The sequence below is a fragment of the Macaca nemestrina genome, chromosome 15 (assembly GCF_043159975.1).
Source record: "Macaca nemestrina isolate mMacNem1 chromosome 15, mMacNem.hap1, whole genome shotgun sequence".
NCBI classification, from domain to species: Eukaryota; Metazoa; Chordata; class Mammalia; order Primates; family Cercopithecidae; genus Macaca; species Macaca nemestrina.
Window position 1 is genome coordinate 682,636 of NC_092139.1, and position 11,094 is coordinate 693,729.

At 62.6% G+C, this 11,094-nt stretch overlaps 1 protein-coding gene across 1 annotated transcript; it reads left to right on the forward strand.

The window, feature by feature from the left end:
• Positions 1-538: 538 nt before the first annotated feature.
• LOC105470720 (SRY-box transcription factor 18) lies at positions 539-2,596 on the forward strand. Its single transcript, XM_071078992.1, has 2 exons — positions 539-1,019; positions 1,213-2,596. Exons 1-2 carry the CDS (start codon positions 662-664, stop codon positions 2,007-2,009), a joined length of 1,155 nt encoding a protein of 384 aa, XP_070935093.1. The 5' UTR covers positions 539-661; the 3' UTR covers positions 2,010-2,596.
• The last annotated feature ends 8,498 nt before the right edge of the window (positions 2,597-11,094 follow it).

An 11,094-nucleotide genomic window follows, 5' to 3' on the forward strand; every position in this document is an offset into this window, starting at 1 on the left:
CATTCAAAGGCCCTGGTGCTGACAGGAACGTGGTGCATGGGCGCCCTTGGGTAGTCAGAGCGCCTCTCCAAAGCCGGGGGCTTTTCTGAGGGCGCTGCGCTCCAGGAAGGACTTACCGGCTGTTGGGAAGGCAGCCTCGCAAGAACTTGGTGTGCAAAAGGGCCCTCTCCTCCCCATGGAGCCTCCTAGGGGGGTGCGGGGAACGGCAACGAGCGGGACACTGCCGCCCTCCCCGTTACTGCCCGGGGGTCCGACTCCGTGGGTGGGTGGCAGCTCGCCTCTGAAAGTCTGGCAGCACCGGCCCACATCGGCAGCCCTTTCCTTCCCACCCGGGGGTCTCTCCTTCTGAGAGGTGGCGGGGGAGGTGGCGGGGGAGGTGGGGGGCTGTGCGCGGGGGAGGCCTCCGCGAAATCCCGCCCGGCCAGAGAAGAAAGGGAACCCCCCGGGGAGGGGGCGGCCCCGACCCGCCCCGGCCCGCCCGCCCCGCCGCCGATTGGCCCCGAGCCGCTATATCTGGGCGCCCGCCCGGCCCGAGGCCACCGCCGTCCCCACCGCCGTCCGCCCTCCCGGCCTGGCCCGCCCTCGCGCCCGGCTCCGCAGTGCCCGCCGCCCGCCCGCCGCGCTCCCGCGCTCCGTTCCGCCCAGGCCGCGCCCAGCTGGAATGCAGAGATCGCCGCCCGGCTACGGCGCACAGGACGACCCGCCCGCCCGCCGCGACTGTGCATGGGCCCCGGGACACGGGGCCGCCGCTGACCCGCGCGGCCTCGCCGCCGCCCCCGCCGCCCTCGCCGCGCCCGCCGCGCCCGCCTCGCCGCCCAGCCCGCAGCGCAGTCCGCCGCGCAGCCCCGAGCCGGGGCGCTATGGCCTCAGCCCGGCCGGCCGCGGGGAACGCCAGGCGGCAGACGAGTCGCGCATCCGGCGGCCCATGAACGCCTTCATGGTGTGGGCGAAGGACGAGCGCAAGCGGCTGGCTCAGCAGAACCCGGACCTGCACAACGCGGTGCTCAGCAAGATGCTGGGTGAGCGGCGGGAGGGCGCCGGAAGGGGGAGCGGGCGGGGGGGCTCGGGCCGGAGGGGGCGGGGGGCGCGGGGGTCCCGGGTCGCGGTGTACGGGGGGCTGCGCCGAACCCTCGCGGGGCGTCCCAGGCGCACGGAGGGCTCGGCGCCCACCCGCCCGACGGCGTTCCACTCACTGGCGCCCGCGGCCCGCAGGCAAAGCGTGGAAGGAGCTGAACGCAGCGGAGAAGCGGCCCTTCGTGGAGGAAGCCGAACGGCTGCGCGTGCAGCACCTGCGCGACCACCCCAACTACAAGTACCGGCCGCGCCGCAAGAAGCAGGCGCGCAAGGCCCGGCGGCTGGAGCCCGGCCTCCTGCTCCCCGGATTAGCGCCCCCGCAGCCACCGCCCGAGCCTTTCCCCGCGGCGCCTGGCTCGGCTCGCGCCTTCCGCGAGCTGCCCCCGCTGGGCGCCGAGTTCGACGGCCTGGGGCTGCCGACGCCCGAGCGCTCGCCTCTGGACGGCCTGGAGCCCGGCGAGGCTGCCTTCTTCCCACCGCCCGCGGCGCCCGAGGACTGCGCGCTGCGAGCCTTCCGCGCGCCCTACGCGCCCACCGAGTTGTCCCGGGACCCCGGCGGTTGCTACGGGGCTCCCCTGGCGGAGGCGCTCAGGACCGCGCCCCCGGTGGCGCCGCTCGCTGGCCTGTACTACGGCACCCTGGGCACGCCCGGCCCGTACCCCGGCCCGCTGTCGCCGCCGCCCGAGGCCCCGCCGCTGGAGAGCGCCGAGCCGCTGGGGCCCGCCGCCGATCTCTGGGCCGACGTGGACCTCACCGAGTTCGACCAGTACCTCAACTGCAGCCGGACTCGGCCCGACGCCCCCGGGCTCCCGTACCACGTGGCACTGGCCAAACTGGGCCCGCGCGCCATGTCCTGCCCCGAAGAGAGCAGCCTGATCTCCGCGCTGTCGGACGCCAGCAGCGCGGTCTATTACAGCGCGTGCATCTCCGGCTAGGCCGCCGGCGCCGCCCGGGTCCCTGCAGCGCTTCCTCCCGCAGCCCCCGCGACCGATCCGACCGCGTCGCTGCCCGCTCTACCCTCTCGCACGCGTGTATGTTTGGCTCCATGTCACAGCCCCCTAGGAGCCAGTGATGCTCGGCCTGGTGCCCGTTCCGCCTCCCAGGCCACCCTCCCTGGGCTTCTGGGCCACCTGCCCTCGGGAGGGCCCCTGCGAGGGTGCCTGGAGTTCCCACGTGTCCTGGGGCCTTTCCAGGAAGCCGGAGCCTAGGACCTGTTGGCAGAGTTGCCAGGGTTACATTTTTGAGGCACCTGTTCCTTTTCTTGCAGTGTATTTTCTACAACCAGATTGTATTAATATTTTTTACTTTGCCCTTTTAAAAAATTATACCTAATACAATATATTTAATTTTTACTTAAACTCTTAAACTTTTCTTCCAACAAGTGTCAGTGATCAGAGCCGTCACTGCGGCAAAGGCTTTTGAAATGTGAGGACTGCAGATGTTTGCTTGCTGTAAAGGAGGAGCCTGGGGCTGGGTCCCCGGGTGGAGAGGCCACAATAAAGCCTCGGGCCTTTCCTCTCCACACTGACATCTGTGGTGTTTGCAGGGAGGGAAGAGCAGTCCCCCAAATAGCCCTGGACGCCCCTTCCCTCCTAATCGCCCCCAGGGAGCCTGACTCCTAGCTTGAACCCCATAGCACTCCTCCCTCCTTCCGTGACACAGCCCAGACAGCATGGGTAGCAGGCATGGGGTCCACACTCCCCCCAACCCTCCACTGCCCTCCTGTCCCACCCCGATGTTAACTCAGGCCTATCAGACATTGGACTACCAGCAATCCCCTCACATCCGTGGCAGGGTTTCATTGCCCTTGCCTCTGCCTTAAAACTTCCATGCCCAAGGGCTGCCCAGTACGGCACCCTTCCTGAGGGAGGCTGGCAGGTTGGCAGCCCACGTGCAGACACAGATTCCAGGGGTCTCTGTCAGCTGTTCTCACTCACCCCAGGGAGGGCAGCACCCTGCTACACCCACAGCACCCTCCCACCCAGGTGACCTGTCCAGCTCTGCCCAGAGACAGGGTCAATGACCAAGGCAGGAGAGCCTAGGCTTCACGTCCCAAGACCCCCCAACTCTGGAGCGTATCACACTAGTCCCCAGGAGGACTGGACACCCTTTTTTTTTTTTTTTTTTTTTCCTGAGACGGAGTCTTGCTCTGTCGCCCAGGCTGGAGTGCAGTGGCGCAATCTCGGCTCACTGCAAGCTCCGCCTCCTGGGTTCACTCCACTCTCCTGCCTCAGACTCCCAAGTATCTGGGACTACAGGCGCCCACCACCACGCCTGGCTAATTTTTTGTATTTTACTAGAGACAGGGTTTCACTGTTAGCCAGGATGGTCTTGATCTCCTGACCTCATGATCCGCCTTCCTCGGCCTCCCAAAGTGCTGGGATTACAGACATTAGCCACCACGCCCAGCCTGGACACCCTCTTTCCGTGCTGACCTCTTGGTCCTCTTGACCTCGAGCCCACGTGTTCAGGGAAGGTTGGGGCAATCACCCCCAGACGTGAACACCCAGACACACTCCCTAGGGCCTGGCAAGTATAAGCCAAGAGGAGGGGCGTATCCTGCCCCAGCACCCCCTCTGCATGGGGGGGAGTCGGTGGGGAGAGCGAAACTTGACCGCCCTGGTGTGGAAAAAGCCGCTCACGGCTCAGCCTCCCAGGTACAGGGGGCATGCACGCCTCTGAGTGTGTCTTGTGGTTCTGTGTGTATGTGAATGAGACTCCCAGTGTGGCCCTTCATGCACGGGACAGCGTGTGGGTGGCACGTGGATGTGCAGCCTGGGGCGGGATGGACCTGTGCCTGCTGCCTGAGTGTGTGTGGAGGGGGTGAAATGGGGCTATTTTACAGCTACCCTTCCCTGGAGCAGGGCATGTCACCTCTGTATTAATCAGCATGAGTGCCACCCCTCAGATGGGCCCCCAGTAGGGGCTGCACCTGGGGCCCCTTCCCTACCACATTGGCAGCAGAGCACACAGAACTCAAAGACAAAGGGACGGAGACATGCAGAGGGGACAGAAACAGACAAGGAGAAACATGCTGAAGAGGGCAGGAGACAGGCTCGGAGGTAGAGAGCGATGCACCAGGCAGGCACAGACACAGACACAGCCCACAGGACACTGAGGTCACTGCCCATGTCTTCCAAGCACTGTCTGCCAGTACACAGCAGGGAAGCAGAGAAGGTGAGACCCAAAGGGACACAAGCCACATCTGTCTTTCGGTGGGGAGTGGGGGTCTCTGAGGCACCAATGTGGACTCTTCATGGGCTCATACCATGAGATAAATGCTCACACTGGTGAGTGCAAGCCACACCCAGCTCTCATGGCCACCAACTCCTGCTCTGGCCCACTCCCTGGAGTCCTGGGGTCAGCAGGCCCAAGATGCACCCCCTTCCATGGGGATCTCAGCCAGAGGGTGACCCAATAGCCAGAGTCTGCAAGTGGCTGACCAAGGCATGAGACCACCTGCCCCTCCCCCAACCCCCAACCAGGGCAGGAGAGAGACAACAGACCCAGCCTGTCCTGCTGAATTTATTCATGTGAACAGCCCCCGCCCTTGGCCTCCAGTGACTCCCTGTTAGGGCTGGGCATCTCCCCAGTAACACGGACACAGACAGCCAGCCTGGGGGAGGCCAGAGTGGCAGTCTCACGGCCAGCACGCATCCCCTATTCTGGACTCCTCACCCCCATCGCACCCCCTTCTAGACCAATGGGGTGGAGAGCTTGGAAGACACCTTGGGTGGCAACACAGCCTCATGGTCTGTGTGAGGAAGGGACAGAGTGGGTACCTGTGAGAAGCCCCTCCTTCAAGTGCCAGGGTGGGGGGCTAGTGGGGGGCTCCAGCTGAAGCAAGTCCCAGCCCAGGGGCTGGAAATGCCCAGGAGAAGGATCAGAAGGGGACATGAAAGAGGTTTCCACTGAGGGCACCTGGTTCCAATTGCGGCCCTCAGCAGCGGTGGGTGGGGTCTCCTTACACGGCCTCTTCCAGGGCCCGGCCCAGGGATCTCCCCTCTACCCGCCAAAGGCTGAACAGCCCTGCTAGGCAGGACCACAGCCCCAGGGCCTGGGTGCTCCAGCTCTGGCACCAGCTGCACACCCCTCCCACTTCTGGCCCTGTCTGCCTTCTTCCCTGAGGCTCCGAGGGAGGTCTCCACCCTCCTCCTGCTGAGTCAGGCCTCAGCTCCTGGTGAGAAGCTCTAGCAGCCCTGCCTGGCGCTGGCCACAGCCCCCCTCCCGTCTCCTATGCCCAGGATCCAGTTTGTCCCAGGAGTGAGCTGAGTGAGGTGTTGAACTCTCCCCAGCAGGCAGCCCAGGGGCAGAGTCAGAGAAAATGGGGGCTGGAAGTGGGTATGGTGCACCTCTGTCCCCAGCAGATACAGTCATCACTTTGCACACCCTTGGGAACACCAACACAGACACACACACCCAGCCACACACCAGACGAAGAGCAGACTTGACCCCAGCAAGGTCCTGCTGGGGCAGGCAAGAAAGGCACATGTGGGGACCCGAGCCTCCCACCACTCAGCCCCCACCACTCAGCAGGAAAAGCACCCCAGAAAACTAAACCGCTCCACTTACATTCTACAAAGTCTACATAAAATTTAAGTCTGCAATGGAGTGGTTTTGTTGTAGTCACAAGGCTGGAAACCATCTCCACTATATTATTTTAGAGCATCCTGTCTGTTGCAGTCAAATGCTCTACCTCGGAGCTATGCTTCTTGTTGCTTTGCTGTAGAGAACTCCTACAGGCAAAGTCTTGTTCAAGACTCCCAGGCTGGTCTTGAACACCTGGCTTCCCAAAGTGCTGGAGTTATAGACATGATCTACCACACCTGGCCTTTATTTATTTTTAAGAGACGGGGTCTTGCTATGTTGCCCAGGCTGCTGGAGTGCAGAGGCTATTCACAGAAACGGTCTTAGAACCTGCAGCCTCGAAAAGTGATCCTCCCTACCTCGCTGGAAGTGCAGGTGTGCGCCCCCACGCCCAGCTTTAATTTTAGAGCTTTTCATCACCCTCAAGAGAAACCCATTACTCCCTAGTCTTTCCTGCCCCCTGCCCCGATAAACACTAAACTGCTTTTGGTCTCTGTGGGTTTGCAGTGTCTGGCCTGGACATTTCTTATAAGTGGGATAACATGTGGCCTTTCGTGTCTGGCTTGGTTCACCCTGCACACTTCCGAGGTTCACCCATGCTGTGGCCTGCCAGCGTTCCAATCCTTTTGTGGCTGAGTATCCTCCTCTCCTTGTATGAATATACCACATTTTGTTTATTCGGCAACTGATGGACACTGATGGTTTTTACTTTTCGGCTATCATGAATAATGATAATGTTATTGATAATGAATAATGTTGCTATGAACATTTGTGTGCAATGTTTGGTGTAGATGTGTTTTTATTAAAATTGCAAAAATGTGTATCTCTAATAACAAAGTCTGAACGATAGGTTAAGTACCTGGAACCCATGTACTGGAACAGCTGCCCCGGAAAGGGGGGTCCAGAGCTGTAAACCTCCAATCCCAAACAGGCCCCTCAAAACTAAGGCCCTACAAGGACTGGCTCACCCTCCGTCCGGCCCACCCACCACTTCTGCCCCAAGCCAGGGAGGGAGCCTGAGGAGCCGGCTCCAGTGCTGCAGAAGGAGCAGGGTCTCCCGGAGCACCTAGGTTCATTCGTCTTTTTTGTCTTTTTTTTTTTTTTTTTTTTTTTGAGACGCAGTCTCGCTCTGTCACCCAGGCTGGGGTGCAGTGGTGCAATCCCGGCTCACTGAAATCTCCGCCTCCCGGGTTCAAGCGATTCTTCCGCCTCAGCCTCCCGAGGAGCTAGGACTACAGGCACCTGCCACCCCACCCGGCTAATTTTTGTATTATTAAGTAGAGACAGGCGTTTCACCATGTTGGCCAGGCTGGTCTCGAACTCCTGACCTCGTGATCCGCCCGCCTTGGCCTCCCACAGTGCTGGGATTACAGGCGGGCGCCGCCGGCCAAGTTCATTCTTACTGAGACTCCTCTGGCCTGCTCCTGCTCCCTGCAACCTCTGGTCCCCGGGACCCCACCCCATCCTCCCCGACCCTGCTCCCTCTCCCACGACCCCTGTCCCGTCCCCCTGACCCCGCCCCGTCTACTGCGACCGCGCCCCGTCCCCCGCGACCCCTGTCCCGTGTCCCACGACCCCGTCCCATCCCCCATGACCCGTCCCAACCCCCACTACCCCGCCCCATCTCCCACGACCCCGTTCCATCCCCCACGACCCCTGTCCCGTCCCCCACGCCCCCGCCCGCCAGCGCGAGAAAACAGGAAGCCGCGCGCGGCGGCGGCGCTGGAAGTGCAGGAAACGGCGGCGGGCGCGGCGCTTATCTCGGGCCGCAGCCCGGACCCCTGGCCTCAAGCCGGGCAGGGGGCGCCAAGGACAGGGCCTGCTCACCTGCTGGGGAGCCCCGGCCGCCTCTGCCCCTGACCGCGGCTGTCACAATCCGGCCAGGCCAGGCGGGGAGGCTGCGAGGACGCCCGTGTCGGGACCTCCCGACGGGAGCGAGGCCGGAAGGCGACCCGGGAACCCGCGTCCAGCCCCAGGGCTGCCCACCTCCCCAGCGCACGCGGCCCTGCCCTGCCCCCAGAGGCCTGACCTCCTCATTTCCCCCAAAACAAGGACTCACTTCCCCCCCGCAGGTGCGACCTCCCACCGGCTCTTCCGGATTTTAATGGGGGGGGGAAGAGCGGGGAGCAGCGATGGCTGTTTCTGTGTTTACAAAGCTGGGTCTTTTGCTGGGGAGGGGGCAGGATGGGGGCTGTCGCTGGGCCTCCCCTAGGGTCCTGAAGGCACTGGCAGAGACAATGGGCCCCAGCACCTGGCTTCCCCCCACCAGCGAGTGTGTGTTTCCTGGAGCTGGGGGGAACTTGTTTCCGAGTCAGCCACAGCTGGAGCAGGGGGGCCTCCCTGCACACCTGCAGGGCTCAGAGCCCACACAAGGCCGGGCACCTCCCAGGTCTGGGCGCAGCTGTTTCCTCTGAGGACCACTCACGCTCCTCCCCAGCCGTCTCCAGCCGCGGCGTGGTGGTCTGGCCTGTCCGCTCACAGGGCCTGGGTATGGCAGGTACTGAGACAACATCCATCTTTCCCACCACCTCCCTCGGGTCAGCTTCAGCAGAACTCCCAGGCTGGGGTGGGGGCCAGCGGTGGTGGTGGGGGAAGGTGCTTTGGGAGATCATGAGAGGCTGCATCCCCCACCGCTGAAGAGGTGGAGGTGGGGTGGGGAGAGAGAGGAGCTTGGGGGCAGGGGTGGGGAACACACAAGAGGAAAAGTCAGGATTAACTTTTGGTTTTGCAAATCCAGAGACTAGCCAGTTGCCCGAGTTCCAGATGTTCTTTCAAAGGCGCCCAGTCTGGGGAGGCCTCGGGACCCAGGCCCCCTTCAAAGCCTGCCTGGCCCCCTCTTCCCAGCGCTGCACATGGAGGGGTCTGACTCCTGAGCTGTGGGAAGTTGCACAACCCCAGCCAGTGCCCTGCAGGCCCCATCTGTTACCCTGGCACAGCCCCCACCTCCCTGGAGCAGCCAAGCCCTGAGAAGGCATGAGGGTGGGACAGGACAGTGTGCAGCTCCAACCCAGAAACAGTATTTTACAAAGAACCAGGCTCAGGCCACCTGCCCTGGGCCTCTGCAGGGAAGGCACCACCAGTCGGTCTATGGACATACAGGGCCAGTCCATGGGATCTGCCCTCAGTGGTTCCATGGCCAATGGCTCTGTCCCTATCGGCCGTGGGGCCAGTGAGTCTCTTTCCATCTCTGGGTTGATTCTGGTCAGTTCCAGGCAACAAACATTTATTGAGCAGCTCATGTGCTAGCCTGGGCCAGGTGCTGGTGTACCATGCTGAGGGAGACATGCCTCTATCCTCATGGAGCTACAGAGGGGCTACGGTCCCAGCACTGAACCCAAAGAGGACCTGAGCCTCTCAGGTCTGAGCAGGCACCGCGGCTTCTCTCCTAGTCTCAGTGGCTCTTGGTAGCTCTGGGCCTCTTCCTGTAGCTCCACACATGCCCCTACACCTAGTCTGGTTGGGCTGTCGCCATCCTGGACAAGTGAACTTTGTCCCAGAAGCCCAAAGCCCACCTTGCTCCCATTCTGCGTGAGGGGAGGAGCCATGGGCCAGGACACAGGGCTTCTCACCCATCCATGTGGTTGTGGTCCAGGACTAGGCACGGACATGTGTCCCCAAAACCCTGAGGCCTCTGTTCCTCCTCCTGCCCCCAAGAGGCTGTGGTTTGTTTGAACCTTTCTCAGTCAGGGTAGAGGGAGCTGTTTCTGTTGCCCACCCACATCCCCAGCCTCTGATTGCTCTGAACAGCGGAACGGGAGCACTGTGGGTGGGCAGGAGCCATGGAGCAGCCCAGGAGGTCATGCATGGACAGGAGAGGAGTGCCCTCCCCATGGCCCAGGGGTTGGGGCAGGTCTAAGCGCAAGAAGTCAGCTGCCCCTGGGGCAGTGTGACAGTGGGAGCCTTCATGGAGGGCCTGTCCCCATCCTGTCCCTGAGCCCAGCCCAGAACCCTGGATTCTTTTCTTTCTCCGGGCCCCAAATCAGCTGCCTCCCAGCCACGCTCTGCTGTCCATACCTTATGCTCCACACCCCAGCATAAGTCGCCCACAGTTCCCCAGCTCCCTCAGGGACCTCAAACAGACCCACTCCCCCTTTAGTGCTTCCCATGTTCAGGTTCCCCAAAGACCCACCCAGGTACTCCAGCCAGGACCCTTGGCAGCCTGTACCTCTCTTTACCCTTTCATCCTCACCAGCCCTCCACACAAGCCGCGGGGATCTTTCTAGATTCCCAATTCTAACATCCCTCTTTCACCAGAGACCTTCCGCTGCCTAGGGATAAGTCCGAGTGCCTCCCTCAAGTGCTTTGGCTCCAGCTGGGGCTCCTGCACCCTGCCTCTCCCCTTCATCCCTCCCACACTTGCCCACGCTGGCCCCCATGGAGCAGGCAATGCAGAACTAGGCCTGGGAACGCTTGCTGGGTGCTTGTGCTCAGAGCATGGCCAGGGACTCTGTCAGAAGTGCTAACTCTGCAGGTGAGTCCAAGGCTCTGAAGTCCAGGAAGCTTGGTCCCCAGCCTCCAGGCAGGGGACGTATGGCAGAGCCCATGCCCTGGGCCTGGGTCTGAGGCCAGCTCTTACACTGCTGGCTGTGATTTGGGGCAAGTCTCACAGCCTCCTCGTGCTTCAGTTTCCCCATCTATAAAACAGACAGTAGCTCTTGTTGTACAGACTAAATACATTAACACAGAGTGTGGAGTTGGGTCTGGGTTAGCTTGGGAGGTTACTTCTTTCTTCTGCTGCTGCCCCTGATCCCAAAGAATGCCAGAGGCACAGCCTGCTCGCTGCCTCTCAGGGAAGGGGAGGGAACAGGTGTCAGGGACTTTACCTCCTGTGCTCCTCCATGGGCCGAGATCAGGGAGCGGGTGACAGACTCCCAGACCCGTGCATCAGATGAGGGAACCAGGGGTCAGTCCCCCAGCAAATGCAGGGTGCCAGGGGCCAGAAAGCAGGCCCCAGCCTGGCCAGTCCTGCAGAGGAGGCTGGGCAGTCTGAGCCCAGGCCGTGGCCACCCCTCCTGAGGCAGCAGGAAATAGCCTGGCCAAGCTCACAGCCAGGGCCCGCAGCTCCCGCTTCCCTTCGGGCCCGTTTCCTTTATCCGGTTGTTTTGCTCCGAATCCACCAAGTCCAGCCTTCCCCTCCCCTCAATTTCCACCCCCGGCCCCGGTCCAAAGTGGAGCAGGATGGATACGTGACGTTTTAGGGGCCCCAGGAGTCCCCCGCTCTCCCCTCCGCCCAGCCGGGAGCAGCTGACCGAGCCGGAGCGCGCCCAGCGTCCCGCGCCCGCCCTCTGCTGCCCGAGGCTGGGAGCGGCGGCTCCGCCCCGTCCAGGTGCCACAGGAGGTGCCGGTCCCCGCGTTCCCCCTCCACCGCCCCCCCGCCATCGAAGCGCAGATCCCGGGGCGGTCCCAGGCCCACAGAGAGGCAGGCGAAGGGAG

What these genes read in the sequence shown, in the direction of transcription:
- LOC105470720 (XM_071078992.1), top strand. Translation starts at nt 662, where the DNA reads ATGCAGAGATCGCCGCCCGGCTACGGCGCACAGGACGACCCGCCCGCC. An exon ending in GGTGCTCAGCAAGATGCTGG is followed by an intron (nt 1,020 to 1,212) that starts GTGAGCGGCGGG and finishes CGCGGCCCGCAG; the next exon opens with GCAAAGCGTGGAAGGAGCTG.